General features: G+C 41.4%; 1 protein-coding gene across 1 annotated transcript; it reads left to right on the forward strand.

Moving 5' to 3' along the window:
- The first annotated feature begins 14,719 nt into the window (after positions 1-14,719).
- LOC124667516 lies at positions 14,720-16,500 on the forward strand. Its single transcript, XM_047204785.1, has 3 exons — positions 14,720-15,088; positions 15,343-15,554; positions 15,656-16,500. Exons 1-3 carry the CDS (start codon positions 14,794-14,796, stop codon positions 16,247-16,249), a joined length of 1,101 nt encoding a protein of 366 aa, XP_047060741.1. The 5' UTR covers positions 14,720-14,793; the 3' UTR covers positions 16,250-16,500.
- The last annotated feature ends 8,043 nt before the right edge of the window (positions 16,501-24,543 follow it).

Below are 24,543 nucleotides of genomic sequence, written 5' to 3' on the forward strand. Positions count from 1 at the left end.
CCCGGATCGACGACTAGAGCTGTCGTGCCAGCAATAGCACCTGCAATCTTCGTCCATGCTGTATGGCGATTGGCGAAGAATGTCTGGTGCGCCGGCTTTTTCAGATTTTTGAAACTGCAAGTTTGATCTATTCCTCCTGTAACTCGAGATGAATCCTTGTTATAACCTCTATTGTCAAGAGAATTGGGCCGTTGGTATGCATTGTTGGTCATGACTGCATCTCACCTTTGCTAATCTTAGTAAATACACTTCTTGATGTGCCATTGTTTTCCCTGGCTGCGGCATATTTAGTTGGTTAAGAACAACTCTTCTTGATTTGAGTTTTATCACCGTTCAGTCCTAGGTTATAAGACTACAAAAACTCTTAACCCCTGAAGCCAATCGGTAGGTCATAGTCAAGTTATAGGTCAGAAAAAGAGAATATGCATTCTAGGATCTTGTGATCACACGTTAGTAACAAAAGTTAATTGTGTTCTCTAAGAAATAGAAATACATCAAAGTGTATTACAAGGGCATTTATGAAGATAATTGCAGAGAAGCACCTTTAATTAGTTCTATGTGTAAACTATTCTGTTGTAAGCATGAGAGATGTTCAATTCTGACTAACTCTGTTATTTTGCTTCTATTTTGCTTCAGGGTCGACCAAAAAACAGAGATGTGGGAACTTTCCAGTGTAGCTGTTGACAATTTGGGCGCAACCATGATCGTCACGATAATACTTCATTCTGGCGCATATTTCTTGGCCGACTGTACCCATACCAGAATCAAGATGGTCCGGCCAGCCTGCCTGTTCGATTATTTATCATTTTTCTTATAAATATAATTCGAAGTTTCAGAATTCAGTCAATCACTTCACGGTAAGGGTTCCTTATTCCTATTGAATTTCAATTTTCTACAGGTGTATCGCTCTTATTGTATTGTAGCTGATAGATTCTTTGCTGGCATGTCACTACACTACTACACTAATCGTCAGAGACTTGTCCAACTTTCTAATGGTGCCAGAGAGAAATGAGCCAGTAAAATATTCACTTTAATCTGTTTCAGGCAGCAAACCAAAAACTCTAATTTGGAGCCTATTTCCTTTCCGATGGTACTTGTGGATGATTCTTGTTGAATGATGGTGAAGCTTAATTGTTTTCCACAAAGTGCAGGCTTGCGCCCATGTGTGCCCACTTTTTTTTTTTTAGAGTTCTCCTGTCAAACCATTTTATATCCCATTGTTGAACAAACAGCTAGATATTGTTGTAGTCTCTGTTTTTAAAATTATTCTGTTGCGTATATGTTTCTCTGTGCGGGCAGTCAAGCAAAAAAGAATACAACATATCTTTTTTGCCCTTCTCAGAAACTTCTTTGAAATGGAAAGCGTGAAATAATACAAGCTAGCCAAAGAAAGTACTCCCTCTCTCACAGTTTATAAGGCACGCGCGTACCCCTAGGTCGCAAATTTGATCAAGTTAGCATTAGTTATATGTTATAAAAATTATATCATTAGAAAGTTCAGATGTTCTATTTTCTAATGATATAATTTTTGTATTATATAATTTAAATTATATAGGTTAAATTGATGACCTAGGGGTACGCGCGCGCCTAATAAACTTCGAAGGAGGGAGTACAAGATGATCGAACACTAGATACTTAGACTTGGATTTGTACGTGTGATTTTTGGTAGTTAATTAATAAAACTGAATGTAAATGTCAGATTTGACCACATGTAATCTATAATATGTATAAAGGGGTGTAATCATTCAGCCAATAGACATACCTTGTAAAGCGTGCGTTGCACGTGCGGGCTTACTAGTATAGAAAAATAAGGAAGAAAATAATGATTTTATAGAGTAGTTGAAAGTGCATGGAGCCCCCATGTGTGGTTTTGGTAATTAATGACAATCCCTATGGACTAATGTTTGCATTGAGTTATATTTGTAGGAGTTGTCCATAGGCAATGCTTGAACCATATGTTGGCTTCAAGGTTGCATTAAGAAGAAATTGATGAAGGATATCAAGTATCAAGTATGTCTTGAAGATGAAGATGAAGTGAGCCCTCAAAGTTAACTTCAAGACATCAACATGATGAAGAATGAAGAAATGAAGTGCAAGTTCAAGATGAGCCATCTCTAATAGATCATTTGCTTGAAGCTTGCCATCCATATGGTGATCATGGATATGTGAAGATGTGCCGAAGAAGAAGCTCTCCCATGGTGGATTATGGGGGAGCAATCCACAAGACTTCATCAAGCAAGCACAATGAAGAAAGGCGTTCCATCTTGTTGTGATCAAGATCGTCTTCATCGAGCTCAAGAGGAACGCGCAAGGTTAAGGTTTGCTCTTGATAGGGTTTCTTTCTTACCGGTCTCATGGTGTAGTTGGAGACCGGTTTATAGTTTAGTTGCCGTACTATCAAGAGGGCTCTCGAGTGAGTAACTCGATCGCATCGTTCGGAGAGAGCTCAAACCTTTGCATCCTTGCATCATATTTCTTGGTTGTTATTTGGATCTTATCCATGTGGTGATTTAGAGCTTGTGGTTATTTCCATAGCAAGCTCTAGTTCATCGAAAACGGATTCCGCATGAATCACTTGTTGCGTTTTCGATATTGGAGCTTTTCTCGGTTTCTCGTATTGAGAGGTTTCACTCTAAAATACATAGAAAAACCTACCCCACTTGTTCTTAAGCTTTTCACTCTTTGTGGGGTAGCTCTTGTCATCTTCTTTACAACAAAATTGGTTTCACCTAAATCCGAGTTTCCTAACTCAAGTTGTTGCATTTTCCATATTGGAGGTTTTATCGGTTTGCTGTTTATAGATAGGTAAAACCTTTATCCATTTGTTTCTATCCTACCTTACTGGACTATGATGGTTTCCTGCATGATCTTGTAGAGCTTTTTACTAGCTTCGAAACGAGCCCAAGATCATCAAAATCGGAGTCCGGATGCAAAAGTTATTCAAGTTTCCGTGAAGCAGTTTTCGGCCGGAAGTTGGCCGGAAGTTCCGTGGCCGGAACTTCCGCCCTAGTTCCGGCGAACTTCCGGAAATGACGATTCTGCACGCAAAAGTATACTGTAAGCTTTCCGGGGACGCCCGACTTCACCCGGAAGTTGGCCGGTACTTCCGGGGGGCGGAAGTTCCGCCCCAAATGACCGGAAGTTCCGGTTTTGACGAGTTTTGTGCATAACGGGCAGATTTCTCTTGCCCTATTTAAGGGGGTCTTCTTCCCCAAAGTTCCCCAACCGTTTGAGCTCGTTTTTGCCTCCATTGTTGACCTTCTTTGAGCTTGCTATCTCCCTCTCCCTCCCATGAATCTTGCATCTATTTGAGAGATAGATAGAGGAGATCTAGATCTACATCTTCACCAATCAAATCCCTCTCTTTGTGAGGGGAATCCACTAGATCTAGATCTTGGAGAAATTTGGTGTTCCTCCTCCTATTTGTTCTTCCTCTCTTATTCCCCCAATAGCTTTTGTAGCTTTGTTGGAATTTGAGAGAGAAGGACTTGAGCATCTTTGTGGTGTTCTTGCCATTGCATTTGGTGCATCGGTTTGAGTTCTCCACGGTGATTCGTGGAAGTGAAAGCAAGAAAGTTGTTACTCTTGGGTTCTTGGAACCCTAGACGGATTTGAGGCCTTTGTGGCGATTTCTTGGGAGCCTCCAATTAAGTTGTGGATGCGTGCCCCAAGCTTTGTGTAAGGCCCGGTTTCCGCCTCGAAGGAAATCCCTTAGTGGAACCGTGACCTAGGCCTTTGTGGCGAGGGTCACCGGAGATTTAGGTGAGGCGCCTTCGTGGCGTTCGGTGTGTGGTGTGAGTACCGCATCTTGGGGTGAGGCCTTTGTGGCGTTGGTGTGCATCGAGCAACCACACCTCAAGGTGAGCCTCTTGTGGCGTTCGGGAGCACTAAGCCACCGCACCTCTCCACCGGAGATTAGCACTCGCAAGAGTGTGAACTCCGGGATAAATCATCGTCTCCCGCGTGCCTCGGTTATCTCTATACCCGAGCTCTTTACTTATGCACTTTACCTTGTGATAGCCATCGTGCTTGAAGTTATTTATATCTTGCTATCACATACTTGCTTGTATTGCTTAGCATAAGTTGTTGGTGCACATAGGTGAACCATTGCTTAGAATAAGTTGTTGGTGCACATAGGTGAACCATAGTATATAGGCTTTGGGCTTGACAAAGTAAACGCTAGTTTTATTCCGCATTTGTTAAGCCCATCTCGTAAAAGTTTTAAATCGCCTATTCACCCCCCCTCTAGGCGACATCCGTGTCCTTTCAATTGGTATCGGAGCAAGGTCTCTCATTCTTAGGCTTCACCGCCTTGAGAGTAAAGATGTCGGTTAGGGGATTAGCGCACAATAACTTGTTTATATTTGATGGCACAAATTATGATCTATGGAAAATTTATGTGCTTAAAATCTTACGGGGTATGTCCCCGGACATGGAGCGATTTCTTGGCATGGGTTTTTCTTCTCCTAAGGATCCTCAAAATTTATCTCTTGAGGAGGAGAAAAACTCTTGCCTCGATGCTCTTGCTTCTCATGTGTTTTCCATTGTTGTGAGCAATGTAGTTACTTCTTCAATCATGCCTTTTGGGAGCGCTCATGAATTATGGACAAAGCTTCAAGACAAATATGATGTGTCCAATATTATTGAGGATGATTGTATTGCTTCCACTTCCGGCCGTGATGAGTTCTCATCTTCATCCACTTCACCAAAGTGTGGTAAGACACAAGGTAATGATATGGTGAGTGGTGATGAAAATTGCAATGTTGATATTGAGCTTACTATTGATGATTCTTCATCTCTATCTCATTGCAATGCTTCATCTTTGGACTTAAACACATCTAGCACTAGAAATGATTTACATGCTTGTGTTGATAGTCCTTGCATATCATGTGTAAGTTGCTTGAATAAATCTCATGATGATATGCTTGATTTGTCTTGTGGCCATGATAAAAATGCTTCTATTTCCTCTAGTTGTTGTGTGGCTAACAATGTAGAGGAAACCAAAGATTCTATTGGTCAAGACAAGATCTTGAAAGGAGCCTCAAGTAACTCCTCATCTTTATCTCACGGTCCTCATATATGCCTTATGGCCAAGGGTTCCACGGTACCTCCTACCATGGAACCTAATATTTCTCGTGGTGATAAGGATGAGGATGAATATGAAGAAGAGGATTGGGTTGTCTCTCTACGCGATAAAGGTGAGAGTGTATTCAAGGTTCTTTACAAAGATAAAATTGCTAGCTCTCACTTCTTTGAAATCTTGACTACCGCTATTGAGAGCCAAAAACTTATTTGGATGCATGAGAACACCATTGATAAAAAGGGTGCTCTTGAACGAGAGTATGCCGATGATGTAGCATCATTAAAGAATGACCTTGAAGAAGAACAAGAGACCGTAGCCTCTCTTGAGGAGCAACTTGAAACCCTTGAGGTGTCTCAAAATGAAATATTTGCTAAACTCACTAAAGAAAGAGACCATGCTAAAGCTAAATTAAAATTGCTTAAAAATGAAAAGTCCAAAGTTGGTGTTGGTCATGATAAACTTGTTAAGGATCTAGATGATCTAGACAAGGCCCACAAGGCCTTGGAGAGCGAACACTCTATCCTCACCAAGTCATATGAGCAACTACAAGCTTCATATTTAAAAGAGCATGCTATGTTACCCTCTATTCTTGGTATGTCTTGTGATGATGCTTGTGCTACTAACTCTACTTCTTGTGAAGCATCTATATTGAAGGAGAATGTTGAGCTAAGGGCTCAACTTGATTTGCTAACTTGCAATTATGGGAAATTGGAAGAAAATCATGCAAAGCTTTCTAGCTCCCATGAGGATCTTCTAGCCTCTCATGATAGGCTAAAGTTAGCTCATGAGGCTATCATGTCAAAGGCAACACCTTGTGAGCCTCATGTGGATACTAGCACTACTACTCAAAATGCTATATTGCCATGTGCTAGTCCTAGTAATTCATCCACTCATAATATTGCTAAATCTTGTGATGAATTATCTTCCTTGCCTTGTTGCTCTAACAATGAAGATTCTACTTCCTCTAGTACTTGTGTTGTTACTAACCATGTAGAGGAAATCAAAGAGCTCAAGGCCCAAGTCACTTCTTTGAAGAATGACTTGGTAAAGGGTCATGAAGGGAAATGCAAACTTGACACGATGTTGAGTATGCAACAATCCCCCAATGACAAGAGTGGACTTGGATTCAAATCCAACAACAAGAACAAGTCCAAGAACAACAACAAGAAGAAGGGCCAAGTACAAGTCAAAGACCCGGCCAAGATTGTTTGCTTCAAGTGCAATATTGAAGGGCACCATGTTAGATCTTGCCCTTTGAAGAAGAAGCAAAAAGGGAAGCGGCCTCAAGCTCAAACTCATATTCAACCTCAAGTTGAAAAAATGCCACTTCCCAAGAAGAAACAAGCCAATGCTCCCATTGTGGAGAAACCTAGTGAGAAGAAGGAGAAGAAAAGAACTTGCTACATATGCCGTGAGAAGGGCCACATCTCCTCCTTGTGCACTATTGGTACCTCATCCAACTCTATCACCATTGATGATGTTTATTCTCTTCGTAAGGATGAGGGTGGCAATGTGTTTGCCAAATATGTTGGTGCTCAAAGTGGTGTCAAGAAAAGAACCATTTGGGTTGCCAAGCCTATTGTGACTAACCTCTTAGGACCCAACTTAGTTGGGGACCAACAATCAAAAATTTGATCAATAGGTGCTTGTTGGAGGGCATTGGAGACTTGGCTACATCATGAAGAATTAAGGGATCTTCATCATTTATATTATCTCAAGCCAAGTCTTTTGGTTATCTTGCTTCTATCATGTATTCAATGTTCCTTCTTGCGGTAACATGTTCTCAACTCACTTAGATTGAAAGTTACTCGCCCCTTTGCATGTGTTAGTTTTGTTCCTAGCATGTGTTTGTATATGTTGTGCTTCCTACTTGCTTTTCTTGAGAAATCAAGTCTATGTATGTTGGGTTGCACACCGTGTACTTGTGTTTGTGTTGGAGCCTCTTTGCATCTTGTTGTATCTTATATGGCTCTTATGAGAGATTAATGGACTATCCCGTTTTGGGGGAGTGATATTCCTTTGGGAATTTCATGATCCTAACAATGTGTGTACATGAGGAATATCACTTAGAATTGATATTGCAAGATTATCTAGTCTCTATGTGGTATGTCATCTTCATGAGAAATTCAAATTCCAATGTCCATTAATATCTCTAGTTGGATCTTATTTGCCTCTTGTGAAAATATATTATTTATCACATTATGGGGGAGTAATAAGCTTTGTGCATATTACAAGCCTAGGAAATGTGAACATTTGAGGTTGTGTCACATAGAATTGATATTGTAAATTATCTCTCGTATGTGACATGTTTTCTCAAACAAGTTCCAATTTGCTTAAATGGCTTCATTGCTAATATCTTTGTGGATCTTATTTGTGAAAGTTTTTCTTGGCATGGTTTTTCACAATGTGTCCCTCAATACATTTTTGGAAAACCATGTGCTTAAAGTCATACTATTAATTGCTTTGCATGTTGGTATGAATACTATTAATTGCTTTGCATGTTGGTATGAATACTATTAATTGCTTTGCATGTTGGTATGAATACTATTAATTGCTTTGCATGTTGGTATGACTACTTGAAGCTATCAAGAAACTCTCTTTGCATGATGGTTAACTCTTATCTTTTACCATATGCTTTATTTGGTGTAAATATGATCTTACATATACTTACAAACTACCACCGGGAAATATTTCCTAATACCTCTTGTCCTAGGACAATTGGCAAATTATGAGGTAGAAATTTATTGATCATATTTACATTGGCTCTTGTGTTTAAATTGTCTTATTTATTGCCATGAATGTGTTGTGCTTTGACTCCCATGTGTCTTCCTTGCATCTTATGGATCTAATTTGTCTATTCAAACTTTCTTAGCATTTTTAGTAGATATAGGTAGCGTGATGATCCTAGTTTTGTGCATTTTGTATCCATATTCTAAATCCTAGATAATGCACTAATCTTGGGGGAGCTCTCCTATATTTGTTATAATGCTTAAACTTCTCTTAATCATTATCAAAAATTTGGTTTTGGGAGACATAAATTTTCTTTTTGGTACTTTGTGCCATCATAAAAAGTTTCGAGGGTTTGGTTTATTTGTTGGAACCTTGCTCTCTTGGGAGTTGGTTATCTCATTCCTTTGTGTTTAGGTTTAATTAGCTTCTTATAATGAGATAATTCTTTGGAGTCAATCTTGTGTTGATTTGCTTCTTTGATATAATTTGGGCAACCATTGTCTCTTGATTTATTTAGTGTTTTGTCCAAATTGTATCTTCCTTTGGTTCTTGAAAGTATTGTGCATGCATATTTAATATATGTATATCTTATGGCATGTGTTACTTTCTTTGATCCAATATATAGGGTAAACTCCATCAAATCCTAATTTGGCTAAGATGTGCATGAAATTCATTTTCATATCTATATGCACATAGAATTGTGGAGTTTGTCCTATATGTTGTAGTGTGTCTAACTACTTTGAACCCAATTAGTTTGGGGACCTTTTTGTACTTACCTTTGTGTTAGGTACAATGGATATGCATTGGATGCTTGTCTCACTCTTGGAGAGAAGTGGTGACTCAATGGTAACTTGAGGCAAGCTAGGATGGTCAACGAACACATATCTACTACATCCTCACCAATGCTATCTCGGTAACAAGTATCTTCTCATGCATATTTTTCTAGCATCCAACCATGTGGTTGCATCTTGGCATGAATCTCTTCATTTGCAAATGTTGTGCTTCTTGCTAAAATCTTAACGAAACCTCTTTATTGCGAATGTGAGTAATTTGAGATGAGCACATATGTTGGGAAGTATATAAAATCATGATCATGATTCACCCATCCCATCTATGCCTATCTAGCAATTTTATTGCATATCAATTCCTCAAGCCTCTCACATGTGCAATATCGATGAAAGTGCAAATTGAGTTATTTCTTTTAGTATCCTCGTTTGTGATACTTGTTGCCTTTCTCAAAGCATCCCAACTATCTTCTATCCCTTGTGGATATTTGTGATGTATTTTATGATGTTTATGGTTGAAGTTCATGAATGTACCATAAGATAAAATTGAGCCTTTGGCCATGCTATTAAGCAAAAATTCTTATTGGTATATTGCATGACTTTGTCTTGGATATCATGCTATATTTCTTGTGTATCTATTTTGTGTGTGCATGTTTCTTTGTGGATAAATATCTTTGTGATATTGCTCACTTAGAGAAACTTATACACATAAGAGATGATACATCTCCATTCGATATCTTATTTATTTGTTGCGTGTTGATTGGTCATGCTAAGCAATATAATTCATTGAAGACTATGATGATGCTTTTTGCTCATCCTTGTAATAGTCTTATAATATGCTTTATCATGCCTTTCACATATCCTCTTGGTTGAGCCTTTTATTATGGTGCCTCTTACTTGTTGCTCAACCATTTGTTTGTTGCAAGTGTTAAGCTTAATTTTCTATCTATGATCTATTGCAAATGTTTGTGTTTTAAATGGTAATGAGGGAGTGAGGATTCCATGTTATGCATATTGTATTCAAATGCAACATTTTAATTTATGCATGTACCTTGGGGAGCTTCCTCATTTTATTTAAGGCACTATTTTGTGGTGATCATTAGAGTTTGATTCACTTGGTATCTTTTGTTTTGAATGATATTATGGGAGTGATGATTCCATGTTTGTGCACTTTATACTCCAAACTCAAATTTTCTAGTTTTGTGCACAAACCTTGGGGAGCTTCCTCATATTATTTAGATCAATCTTCTTGACCTTATCATAATATCTATCTTTCTTTTGGTATCTTTTTTTGGTTCATTTGGTTGCTTGCTTCATTTGTTGAGGCCTCTTGACTTTCTTATCTTTTTGCAATCTTTGATCCTATCCATAGTGTGATTCCTTCCGAATATTCGTCATTGGATACGTGCATTTGATTCCACTCAAATTATGAGAAATGCACATGGTATGGATGAACTCTCACTATGTTGGCCTTCTAAATTTTTCACCCATTTCGGCAATTGGTGCCAATGGGGGAGAAGTTTGGAGGGTTTAAGGGAATTTGGTTATGTCTTTGCTTTTGTGCTTAAGCATGTGCCTTTATTGCATTGCATCTTGTTGCTTTGCATAGTTGAATATTTAGAGAAAACTCCACTAGGCTTTGAATGTCAATGTATGCTCTTGCATATATTATCGGGGAGTTTGCTCTATGTATTCAACTTGTTTGTTACTTAAATTCCTTATATAAACCCTCTCAAAGAGATTGTCATCAATTACCAAAATGGGGGAGATTGAAAGTGCATGGAGCCCCCATGTGTGGTTTTGGTAATTAATGACAATCCCTATGGACTAATGTTTGCATTGAGTTATATTTGTAGGAGTTGTCCATAGGCAATGCTTGAACCATATGTTGGCTTCAAGGTTGCATTAAGAAGAAATTGATGAAGGATATCAAGTATCAAGTATGTCTTGAAGATGAAGATGAAGTGAGCCCTCAAAGTTAACTTCAAGACATCAACATGATGAAGAATGAAGAAATGAAGTGCAAGTTCAAGATGAGCCATCTCTAATAGATCATTTGCTTGAAGCTTGCCATCCATATGGTGATCATGGATATGTGAAGATGTGCCGAAGAAGAAGCTCTCCCATGGTGGATTATGGGGGAGCAATCCACAAGACTTCATCAAGCAAGCACAATGAAGAAAGGCGTTCCATCTTGTTGTGATCAAGATCGTCTTCATCAAGCTCAAGAGGAACGCGCAAGGTTAAGGTTTGCTCTTGATAGGGTTTCTTTCTTACCGGTCTCATGGTGTAGTTGGAGACCGGTTTATAGTTTAGTTGCCGTACTATCAAGAGGGCTCTCGAGTGAGTAACTCGATCGCATCGTTCGGAGAGAGCTCAAACCTTTGCATCCTTGCATCATATTTCTTGGTTGTTATTTGGATCTTATCCATGTGGTGATTTAGAGCTTGTGGTTATTTCCATAGCAAGCTCTAGTTCATCGAAAACGGATTCCGCATGAATCACTTGTTGCGTTTTCGATATTGGAGCTTTTCTCGGTTTCTCGTATTGAGAGGTTTCACTCTAAAATACATAGAAAAACCTACCCCACTTGTTCTTAAGCTTTTCACTCTTTGTGGGGTAGCTCTTGTCATCTTCTTTACAACAAAATTGGTTTCACCTAAATCCGAGTTTCCTAACTCAAGTTGTTGCATTTTCCATATTGGAGGTTTTACCGGTTTGCTGTTTATAGATAGGTAAAACCTTTATCCATTTGTTTCTATCCTACCTTACTGGACTATGATGGTTTCCTGCATGATCTTGTAGAGCTTTTTACTAGCTTCGAAACGAGCCCAAGATCATCAAAATCGGAGTCCGGATGCAAAAGTTATTCAAGTTTCCGTGAAGCAGTTTTCTGGCCGGAAGTTGGCCGGAAGTTCCGGTGGCCGGAACTTCCGCCCTAGTTCCGGCGAACTTCCGGAAATGACGATTCTGCACGCAAAAGTATACTGTAAGCTTTCCGGGGACGCCCGACTTCACCCGGAAGTTGGCCGGTACTTCCGGGGCGGAAGTTCCGCCCCAAATGACCGGAAGTTCCGGTTTTGACGAGTTTTGTGCATAACGGGCAGATTTCTCTTGCCCTATTTAAGGGGGTCTTCTTCCCCAAAGTTCCCCAACCGTTTGAGCTCGTTTTTGCCTCCATTGTTGACCTTCTTTGAGCTTGCTATCTCCCTCTCCCTCCCATGAATCTTGCATCTATTTGAGAGATAGATAGAGGAGATCTAGATCTACACCTTCACCAATCAAATCCCTCTCTTTGTGAGGGGAATCCACTAGATCTAGATCTTGGAGAAATTTGGTGTTCCTCCTCCTATTTGTTCTTCCTCTCTTATTCCCCCAATAGCTTTTGTAGCTTTGTTGGAATTTGAGAGAGAAGGACTTGAGCATCTTTGTGGTGTTCTTGCCATTGCATTTGGTGCATCGGTTTGAGTTCTCCACGGTGATTCGTGGAAGTGAAAGCAAGAAAGTTGTTACTCTTGGGTTCTTGGAACCCTAGACGGATTTGAGGCCTTTGTGGCGATTTCTTGGGAGCCTCCAATTAAGTTGTGGATGCGTGCCCCAAGCTTTGTGTAAGGCCCGGTTTCCGCCTCGAAGGAAATCCCTTAGTGGAACCGTGACCTAGGCCTTTGTGGCGAGGGTCACCGGAGATTTAGGTGAGGCGCCTTCGTGGCGTTCGGTGTGTGGTGTGAGTACCGCATCTTGGGGTGAGGCCTTTGTGGCGTTGGTGTGCATCGAGCAACCACACCTCAAGGTGAGCCTCTTGTGGCGTTCGGGAGCACTAAGCCACCGCACCTCTCCACCGGAGATTAGCACTCGCAAGAGTGTGAACTTCGGGATAAATCATCGTCTCCCGCGTGCCTCGGTTATCTCTATACCCGAGCTCTTTACTTATGCACTTTACCTTGTGATAGCCATCGTGCTTGAAGTTATTTATATCTTGCTATCACATACTTGCTTGTATTGCTTAGCATAAGTTGTTGGTGCACATAGATGAACCATTGCTTAGAATAAGTTGTTGGTGCACATAGGTGAACCATAGTATATAGGCTTTGGGCTTGACAAAGTAAACGCTAGTTTTATTCCGCATTTGTTAAGCCCATCTCGTAAAAGTTTTAAATCGCCTATTCACCCCCCCCCTCTAGGCGACATCCGTGTCCTTTCAGTAGTAACGGATTAGGAAAGCAAGATACGTTTTGATCTGGCAATTAGCGAGTTGTGTAGTAAAGATTTTCTTACCAGTGGGCTCAAATCACGGAAAACTAGGCCACCATCAGCTTTAGGTATTTTTACTAGGAAGTTTGTCGCGGCGGCACGCCGCGCCCTTTGCTGCTAAATTGTTTGTTATAGTATTTTGTAATTACTACAATATATGAGTTATGTCAGGTACCGCAAAAGTTTCAATGTTTCTTAAAAGTAATACAGGAGCGGCATGTTTGGATTTGTTTTTTCCAAGCACCCATAGGTATGGCTGAAAAATGTAGAGTGATTTCCTCGCAAACAAATCATGAGGGCAATATTCTTCCATAATAGGAACCTCATTTGTGTGAAGAAGTAGAAGTGGAAGGATCAAACTCCTCCAACGTAGAAGTGGAAGGATCAAACTCCTCCAATCCGGAAAGATAGGAAGGATAAAAGTGTAAAACTAATTATTTGAAACATCTTAAATAGCATTTTCTATTAGAAGTTGTATTTTCAGCAATCAAAGGGAACCGCTAATCATGAGGTGATGGAAAAAAGATAGGCTGAAAGTGAAAGAGGAAGCCAATGATAAAGGTACCAAGGTTATAATATTCTTCCCAAGTGAAAAATAGGACAACCTGTGGAGTAAGTATATATTTTCGGTGGTACCCTAGAATAACACAATATTATTTTTCCCAAAAAAATTAGGTAGCGGATATTTGAATATTTTGAAATTATTGCTGGATAATTATTACATCGAGAAAGTAGCATTGATGCTGAAGATTTCTACCGATATATTACTTTAGGGGAAAAATAGATAGCTACCGCCTCGCAGAAAACTACTGCGAAAAAAGATAACGGACAAATTGGAACTACGGCGAAAAAATTACGCTCCGGTGATAAACTACTGGCGGGTAATTAAACTAATGTGGAATATTTGTACCGATGAATTACTACGAAAAGTTACTGTTAAAAACTTGGAAAATATTTGTTAGAAATTTTGACAAAAATCATGAATACATGAGAGCGCGGCAAAGTAGTAAATAGGTAAATATACCACATGAAAAAACCTACTATGAAATAGTTAATGCGCCAAATTAAATTACTACTGAAGAACTATGCTTCAGTAAAGAACTAATGATGCACAATTAAATTTCTATGTCATATTGCTACCAATTATTACTGCAAAACTAACTATCAAATTGTCTAAAAAATTACTTCAAAAAGAAAAAAAAATCAAAAGGAAAAAACGCAGCGCGGCAAAGTAGTAAATAGGTAAATATACCTCATGAAAAAAAAAACTACTACGAAATAGATAATGCGCCAAATTAAAATTACTACTAAAGAACTATGCTTCAGTAAAGAATTAATGATGCACAATTAAATTTCTATGTGATATTGCTACCAATGATTACTGCAAAAGTAACAATCAAATTGTCTAAAAAATTACTTTGAAAAGAAAAAGAAAATCAAAAGGAAAAAAATGCAGCACTGTTCATGCGTACTGTTCATGCGTACTGTTCATGCCACATGATGAACAGTACCTTGAATCGCTGTGGATTGAGCAAATGGGCTCAGCTTACCCGTAGGTGTCTACCGTTAAAATAGCTGACGTGCCAATGCCTGATTTGATAGAAACCTACCATCTACAGTACCTAAGTTTCTACAGTACCCAAGTTTTTATGGTGAGGGCAAAAGGGTTCAGCTTTTTTATATAGTATTATTTTCTCCCGACTGATCCCGTGCATTATGTTCTGGTTACCTGCCGAGGCCACCGATCGGTCGTTCAATTTCATCCTTTTTTTTTCGAAGAAAGGCACGGGGCACCCATATATAAGTTGCGTACCGCGCGGCCGTCGGTTCTTATATATCCAAAAAATAAGAGAAAGAAACCCTACACAGGGCCTCTCAAAATACAACTCCACCACGCGGCGGGAAAAAGAAGAGGAGCAGATCGATTGAGCGCCACCTTTGGAGATGGAGACCGACGGAGAGGCCGCCGGCGGGGGAGAATCCGAGAAGCGTACTCGTACGGAGGGCAATTCCGATGGTGAATCAGCCACGACGGAGGAGATCTCGGAGGGCGACGAGATCACGGATGACGAGCAGATCACGGAGCTCGAGGATGTCACAGAGGAAGAAAGAGCCAGGTGGGCCAAGATAGATCGGCAGATTGAGTGGAAGGTGTTGTCCGAGGAGGAGGAGATGGATAATTACCGTCAAGACTGGGAATTTGGATACACTCACAGGTTTGGTAGCTTCGATAAAGAGAGTGAGTCACTTGTCTAATTTAATCAGCGTAATTATTTGCTGCCTGCTTAGCTTTCTTCCTCTTTGGCAATCATGGAAAATCTAATTTAATATCATTCATCCTTTCCTTCTGAAGAAAAAAAAATCGGTTTTCTGGGTCATTTTCCTTTTAACGAAGAAGTTATTCTGTTTCTTCTTCTGGTCTGAAACGATCGATGTCACACAATGACCTATCTCTCTTAACACACACTTTGCTTGCTTGGATGGCGTATGCAGCGGAGTTGAGTTCCATGGTCAGTACGTACGATACCTCCGTGGATGCTTGGGCCGAAACCGCCTTGCAAGTCTACTCCATCAAAGTCGAGAAGGCAAAACTCAGGTGGCCACTTCATGTCTATGGCATGGTTGATGTCCGAGACGCTGTGGATCACAGACGCAACATTCTCTTCAATCGCAAGAGGGATAACTGCCAAATCATTACAAAAATGGTATGCATTTCCCCTTTTGATTTCGTTTTCCCTGCTTAGGGTGGGGCTGATTGGTTGCGCCATCATGGTTTTTTACTCATAAATACAATGATTGATTGCAGGATCCGTACCTGTTGCTGACTGGCCCGTCTCGCGCGATTGTGTTCCTTGACCCGGCTGTGTTTGAAATCAATCTTAAAGTGAAGGGAGAGTCTGAAGATAAAGAAGCTTTGATCCATCAAACTTACTGGTGCAACGGCGGCAGTCGTCTTGGCGTTATGAGCTGCTCCAACAAGCGTTGCAAAATAAACTTGAGCTTTATGGAGCTTGAAGAAACGGTTCAGGCCACTGTCATGAGTGTCCAAATTATTGGTGGGTCATGGCCCAGTGATTTCGCAGGACAAGTCTTTTGCCACGATGGCTCCTCTCCGGAACAAATTGTGTTGCTTGATTTTCCAGATGGGAAGAACCCACCGGTGGATCAGTCTGGTAACCTTGATCTGTCAAGGCGTGTTGTTTCAGTAAATCTGCACAGTAAGATGAAAGTTACTATAAGGGGCTACTCGGTATGTGGTGGTTTGAAAGTAACCGTTGGTTCAGATGTTGTCAGCTTCACACCAGGACAATCCGGCATAACTGAGGGGGAATGTGATCTTGGTGGCCTGTGTCAACTCAAGATAAAAGTTGCTTGGTCTCTCCTAGTTGTCCTGGAATGAGTGGTATCAGCTCTCCTTGCCGGCTGGAAGACGTCCAGCTATATCTGTACTCTTTCCCGTAGTCTATTAACAAGTTCAGTTATCTTGTGTCTATTATAAGCTGTGTTATGTGAGATTATATGGACTTCTAAGTCATGTCTTGTGAACTGCTACTCGTTAAATTGTGCAATGTGAAATTGCCCCAGCTAATTATGTACCGATGGTATGTATGCAGAACATCAGCTATTTATGTATCTGTTAGTTAGTACTGATGTCTGCTCTCGTCCGTGTTGTTTTTGCTCCTGGGTACCACTTGATTAATTTTGATGTCATGATAATGTTATACTATGTAGCGATGTGTGAAACCAAGTGACTTGTAAGCTGCTGCCGTGCTGGCAAGGGATTGGCAGCAGGTATTGGTATAGACATTTATTTAGATCCAGTCACATTGTTCGTTGATTAGCCTGATATAAATAGGCAGAAAATAGGTTGTACCTAGTAGTACAGAGCACATTTTTGCTGATCAAATTCTAGAGGAGGTAATGAAATAGAATGTGTGCGTCGCTCTGAGGTATTTATGAGATTGTAGATACATGTGAGTTGTTGCTCTTAGTTGTTTTATGAGATTGTAGATGCATCTAAGGCCACACGAAGTTGTCTTGGTTGTGTATATGGTCGCAAGCTTTGGTTTCCAGAGAATTGTTTTTGGTGGAAACTAGTAAAATGCTCATGCATTAATATAATATAGGTGAATATTTCAACATTCTAACGATTTTATCATTCATCCAAAGAAAAAAAGTTGGAGTTACTTATCACTCTCACATACATAAATTGATAAGTGCAAAGACATGACAATAAGCATCTCTTGTAACTTCTTTTCTCCTTGGATTCACTACTTTCACCATTGTTTTGTTGCGCTTCATGGTCACCCCACTCTAACAACGTCTTCATTGTAACTTCGTAGTCACCTCACTCCAATAACAGTGTCAATTTATAGTCACCCCACTGCGCAAGAACACGACGTTGTGTGCTGATATCTCCTTGAACTCTAGCAACTTGGCATAGTTGTCCCAATAGTACATGACACCAGAGAGATTGCAACAATCATCATCCCACTTTCAACAACAATAATCAAAATAACACGAATAATGAAGTTTTTTTCCTCTTCTAAATTTATTGAGACCCACATCCTAAAAATCAAATCATTAGAGATGTCCTCGAGAAGTACCTCTATGATGCTACGATTAAAATTAGAATCAAGGTAATAAGCAGCAAAGTGAACAATAGATTGCTAAAACAGAAGACTAACCAAACTATGGACGGCCGGTAGGCTGCAGTGGCGTGGCCAGGAGCTGGAGACCCTGCAGCACCGGTTACTTGGTTGCATGGTGGCACGAGAGGTGTGGGCGTGGGCCCTTTGCGGTTGGGGCAAGGAGGAGTGCCTCCCAACGGCGGACACTGAGCTAGTGGAGTGGTGGACTTGTCGCCCCTGCCCGGCGGCCCATAGGCGGGACATATGGACGGCTATCAATCTTTGTTTCCCGGTGCATCTCGAGGCATCAGAAAGACGTGGTCTTCAACGGGGTGGTGGCCTCGCAGTCCGCCATTAGGGATATGATTAGAGATGAGTTCGATAGGTGGCGTCTTACCAAGCTCTTCCGTGGCACGTTCTTTGTGTTTCACGACCCCAGTCTTTTACCGCGGCAGTTAGGAGAGTATGCGTGTGGGTGGGGAGCTGCCTCCCTCTAGGCAGCGACAACTTTGCCTTCGTTGGCTCTCTTCTATATGATTGATACACATTTCTATGGTGTATTTTCAAAAAAAAAACTTACAATTTTCAAATCACGCCACTAAAAGCCTTAAATACCTATTAGTATATATAGAAGTGATTCTTTCATATAATTATTAACTCCCTTCATATCCTTGCAATCATTTAGGTGAACATCTTGAAAACACCATTTATGTAAAACTCATTCCTTAATTTAATAGAACAGTTGTAAATAAATTATTTTCGCTTTTCATTCAATGTAGCTACTCCCTCTATTTCAAAATAATTACCCAAATATAGATGTATCTACACACTAAAATATGTCTAGATTCATCTACTTTTGGACAATTATTTGGAATCGGAGGGAGTATTAGTTTATGGAGTTAAAAAAAGAGATGGAAAGTATGTCCACTTAGATCCATTTACCTTTCCTTTTGCATTTCAGCTACGAAAGTGAACAATATAGATTCAAATCGCTTGAGACATGAATTCCAGAAAATAGCATTTTTCATTGCGGCTGCAAGTTTTCTTTTCAAGCATAACCAAACCATACAGGATAAATTGTATCAATAAAGAAATAAAATTACATATATTGGGCAACAAATGTGTTCCCAAGAAAATTGCTGCATTCCATAGTCTTCAAACGACCACATAGTTTGGATATTAGAGTAACTTTGTTATTGTGGTACATCAGAGTTACCAGAGCCATCTCTGATGTCTCAACAATCATTGTACTGTAATATGATGTGCCCAGCCAAGTAAAGCAAGTGCAGGAAAGCATGAACGAGATGCATGATCCAAAAATAACTCTGATGTTGTTTCAGGAGATGAAACTGAAACCCAAAACGTCTATGATGTTAGTCTCGAAGCATAGACATAACTGAAGCTGATTTTTTTTCTTCAAAACTGAACCTATTTCAAGGGGTTCTTTTGTGGTACCCTCAAATGAATTATAGCCATTAATTTTTGTCCATCCAATGGCCCAAATAGATTCATACCACACTCTAATACTAGAGAGGCATGTTACATACCTCAGGGCTATTTGGTTGTTGGGGACCGGTATCCCTGGGTAGTAAACCCCCACCCGGAATTTCCCTGCTCACAAGGGATGCCCACTCCTACCCGGGGAAATTGTTCTGTGCCATTTGGACGGCAAGGGAAAGGAGGTGCTGCAAGATGTGACTGGTCGGTAGGGCTGCAGATCTGGAGCAGCAATTGCAAATTCATCAGCGCGGGCATGAGGGTTGGAGTCGGCTAGTTTGGGAGATGAGGTATCACCCGCCGCTGCGCAGGTCAGCGAGTGGAGTTCTTCGAGACGAGCGCGCGCAGATCTTGGAGAGTTCCCTGTGTGTTCTCAGCGGGGAGGAGATTGAAGCCGAGCGAAGGACGACCCGACAGAGGAGAGGGGAGAGGATAGTGGGAGAGACGAGGCAGCACCACCGCCGGTCGCCGGAGGAAGAGAGTCGCGAGCGCTCTAGGCGACCCAGCGTCGCCTCCATCCTTTCGTCAGAGCGAGTCGGGGAATTCGCTCCCCACCACTTAGTTGTTTTATGAGATTGTAGAGGCATCTCAGGCCACACGAAGTTGTCTTGGTTGTGTATATGGTCGCAAGCTTTGGTTTCCAGAGAATTGATTTTGGTGGAAACTAGTAAAATGCCCATGCATGAACATAATATAGGTGAATATTTCAACATTCTAACGATTTTATCATTCATCCAAAGAAAAAAAGTTGGAGTTACTTATCACCCTCACATACATAAACTGATAAGTGCAAAGACATGACAATAAGTATCTCTTGTAACTTCTTTCCTTGGATTCTCTACTTTCACCATTGTTTTGTTGTGCTTCATGGTCACCCCACTCTAACAACGTCTTCATTGTAACTTCGTAGTCACCTCACTCCAACAACAGTGTCAATTTATAGTCACCCCACTTCGCAAGAACACGACGTTGTGTGCCGATATCTCCTCGAACTCTAGCAACTTGGCATAGTTGTTTCCATAGTACATGACACCAAAGAGATTGCAACAATCGTCATCCCACTTTCAACAACAATAATCAAAATAACACGAATAATGAAGTTTTTTTTCCCTCTTCTAAACTTACTGAGACCCACAACCTAAAACTCAAATCATTAGAGATGTCCTCGAGAAGTACCTCTATGATGCTACGATCAAAATTAGAATCGAGGTAATAAGCACCAAAGTGAACATTAGATTGCTTAAACAGAAGAGTAGCCCAACTATGGACGGCCGGTAGGCTGCAGCGGCGTGGCCAGGAGCTGGAGACCCTGCAGCACCGGTTACTTGGTTGCCTGGTGGCACGAGAGGTGTGGGCGTGGGCCCTTCGTGGTTGGGGCAAGGAGGAGTGCCTCCCAACGGCGGACACTGAGCTAGTGGAGTGGTGGACTTGTCGCCCTGCCCGGCGGCCCATAGGCGGGACATGTGGACTGCTATCAATCTTTGTTTTCCGGTGCATCTCGAGGCATCAGAAAGACGTGATCTTCAACGGGGTGGTGGCCTCGCAGTCCACCATTAGGGATAGGATTAGAGATGAGTTCGATAGGTGGCGTCTTGCCAAGCTCTTCCGTGGCACGTTCTTCGTGTTTCACGACCCTAGTCTTTTACCGTGGCAGTTAGGAGAGTAGGTGGGGAGCTGCCCCCTCTAGGCAGCGACAAATTTGCCTTCGTTGGCTCTCTTCTATATGATTGATACACCTTTCTATGGTGTATTTTCAAAAAAAAATTACAGTTTTCAAATCACGCCATTAAGAGCCTTAAATATCTATTAGTATATATAGATCGTGATTCTTTCATATAATTATTAACTCCCTTCATATTCTTGCAATCATTTAGGTGAACATCTCGAGAACACCATTTATGTAAAACTTATTCCTTAATTTAATAGAACAGTTGCTTCTGCGTAAATAAATTATTTTTGCTTTTCGTTCAATGTAGCTACTCCCTCCATTTCAAATTAATTACCCAAATATAGATGTATTTACACACTAAAATATGTTTAGATACATCTACTTTTGGACAATTATTTGGAATCGGAGGGAGTATTAGTTTATGTAGTTAGAAAAAAGATGGAAAGTATGTCCACTTAGATCCATTTACCTTTCCTTTTGCATTTCAGCTACGAAAGTGAACAATATAGATTCAAATCGCTTGAGACATGAATTCCAGAAAATAGCATTTTTCATTGCGGCTGCAAGTTTTCTTTTCAAGCATAACCAAACCATACAGGATAAATTGTATCAATAAAGAAATAAAATTACATATATTGGGCAACAAATGTGTTCACAAGAAAATTGCTGCATTCCATAGTCTTCAAACGACCACATATTTTGGATATTAGAGTAACTTTGTTACTGTGGTACACCAGAGTTACCAGAGCCATCTCTGATGTCTCAACAATCATTGTACTGTAATATGATGTGCCCAGCCAGTTAAAGCAAGTGCAGGAAATCATGAACGAGATGCATGATCCAAAAATAACTCTGATGTTGTTTCAGGAGATGAAACTGAAACCCAAAACGTCTATGATGTTAGTCTCGAAGCATAGACATAACTGAAGCTGATTTTTTTTTTTTTCAAAACTGAACCTTTCGAGATGCAAATTATGTATGGGAGAAACAGAGATGCTGAGCTGATGCATGACTATATGGCTACTGCAACGTGGGACTATGAATAGCAGACTGGATGTGGGAGAGATGGTAGACTGATCTCGCCATCTTCATGGCTCCTGATCGAACTGAATTTTCCACCCACTCCATTTTTAAACTCATATATTCGCTGTCCCAATGTACTGATGTCCAACCGAAGACATAAATGAATAAGTTAGCACTAAAGAAATAAAGCTAAGAAAATACAGAGATGTCTTGAATTGGTAATCTTTTTAGTTTTTTTACTTGCTTACATGTTTCGTACTTACACCAGTAAATGTGCTAATCAGCTCATGTATATTATTTGGGACCGAAAGAACACAACAAATTTAGTGCTAGCATCTCTATTTGCAACTTCTGTAGGCTGACCCTTGTGTACATACGCATCTGAAACTTGTCTACAAGGACAGGAAAGTGTGAAGAGTTTCTGAAACTTCATGCTTATCTATGAGCTGCAGGCAGCGGACGGCAAGCATCCTCAACGCGTACTATTCGGGGAAAAGCAATAAGCATAATTAGTTGAAGTTGTTAGTTGAATTAAAAAAGCAGTAAGAAAATATTAATTGTCTGTTTGGCTTTCGAAAATATTAATTGTGAAACCTAGCTACAGTTGATGTTTAAATTATTAGCTAAGTGTTGGCTTTCAGAATTGAAATCTAGCTATATGATTCTTCTCACCAGTAGAAAACAGGTCTTTTGTTAGGGGCTTGATAAGGGGTTGCCCGATCTTCTCAGTAAGCGGAGTGGATGATCAACACGACGATGAACACAGCGGAAATACACGATGATAAGTGGATGATAATGTGTATGGCATTGACGAGTCTCTCGATCGATCCCTGTCGCCAATGCAACAGCTCTTAACCCTGCAAGATATTCGCAACTCCACACACTTGCACACATAGCCGCCGACCACGAAGCGGTAAATTGAAATCTTCTAATTTCGAATGGAACAGCAGATCACACAAACTTTCAGTAGCTAATAACCAGATCGATGTGAATTGGTGTATAGAATTCAGTAGTATTGCGTAGCAATCAACTATGAACTAGGCTTTATCTTAAATGTGATCTAAACCTAATTTGGGAGCGTCCTTGGGGCTTATATAGGCGTCCAGGACGCCAGGGGTCGAAATAGTTCGATACAAATCGATCTGGGACAGGTTCAGCCAAAACTGGGTCGGAATCGAGCAACGCTGGCAGTGTCGGGGTGCGCATGCTGGCAGTGTCGGGGTGTCACGGCCGGCAGTGTCGTGGTGCCTCGGCCGGCAGTGCCAGGTCAGGCCGGCAGTGCCGGTCCTGATAGGCCGGCAGTGCCGGTGTCGACGTCTCCTCCTTCGCGCATGCCTCCCTCTCCTCCCTCGCGCGTCCGTGGATTGTCTTCACGTCCAGCACCATGTCCAGCTGCTTCTCTTCTCCTCGTGCGATGCTTGCTCCATCTTCATACTTGATCATACATAATTAAATGAATTTAGGTAGTATAAAGTTCTCATCGACCAAAGTATCATTCAAGAGCTGATTCACCTGTTGTTTAAGTAGCTTTGCAGGAGTCCTTGTAATGTGTTCAATCCTAATTCCATTGGATTTGAGTTTCACAGCAACAACTTGTTCATCTTGCAATGACGGAGGTAGTAGTTCGGTCGGGATGTCCTCATCATCTCCCCCTCCCCCCTTTTAAAAGGCATCGACCTCGACGCTCCAAGGTCTTCATACAGTGTCAGATCAACAACATTAAAAGAATTACTGACACCAAACTCATCAGTTGGAAGATCTATAGCATATGAACTGTCATTGATCTTGGCAAGCACTTTGTAAGGACCAGCACCACGAGGAAGCAACTTGGACTTCCGTAGGTTGAGAAACATGTCCTTGCAAAAATGACCTATCTCTCTTAACACACACTTTGCTTCCTTGGATGGCGTATGCAGCGGAGTTGAGTTCCATGGTCGCTTTCACTTCGAGAACTTTTGCCTTCAGCAGCCAGGGTTTGTGGAAGCGGTCGGTCTACGGTGGCTGTAGGCAGCGAGCTCTCCCCCGAGGGTTTTTAATGCGGTGGATGTGTGGCATCACTGCGCTAAATTGGCCCGCCAATTCACGAGGGGCTGGGGGGCCAACCTTGGGGCGGACCTCCGCCTTCGCAAGGGTGCCTCTTGCAACAGATCCAAGCTTTAGATCGCTTAGCTGACGCGGACGGGTTAGACACTGAGGAGTGGCTTCAGCGATATGCCCTTGAGCACTCACTCTTGGAGATCTACAAGGGTGAGGAGGTCTTCTGGGGACAACGGAGTCACCAGAAATGGCTTCTGCAGGGGGATGCCAACACTGCCTACTTCCATGCGATTGCTAACGGAAGGCGCCGGAAGTGCACTATCCCTTGCCTTTGGAACGGGGATCTTCTTCTGGAGGAGGCCAGGGAGATCTCAGCCCATATCTACTCCTTCTATAAGGAGATTTTCGAGGCCGGCCCCAGGACGGGGTCACCCTTGCCGAGGACCTATGGCCAGCTAGGGCCTGGGTCTCGGAGGCCGAGAATGCAGAGCTCACACTTCCTTTCCTGGCACCTGAGGTCAGGGAGGCGGTGATGGGCATGAAGTCCAACTCGGCCCCTGGCCCTGATGGCTTTCTTGTGGTGTTCTTCCAGAGGTTTTGGGAGAAAATCCAGGCGGCCATTTTGCCCATGTTCCAGGAGTTCTATGTGGGCACATTGGTTCCATGAGTTCTATGTTGGCACATTGGACATGGGCCGCCTGAATTTTGGCATCATTACCTTGATCCCCAAGATAGTGGGGACCACGGATATCCACCAATTTAGGCCCATCACCGTCATCAATGTCATCCAACGCCTGTTCTCTAAGGTCTGTGCGGTGGGGATGGCGCCGGTCATGG

The sequence above is a fragment of the Lolium rigidum genome, chromosome 6, assembly GCF_022539505.1.
Source record: "Lolium rigidum isolate FL_2022 chromosome 6, APGP_CSIRO_Lrig_0.1, whole genome shotgun sequence".
NCBI classification, from domain to species: domain Eukaryota; kingdom Viridiplantae; phylum Streptophyta; class Magnoliopsida; order Poales; family Poaceae; genus Lolium; species Lolium rigidum.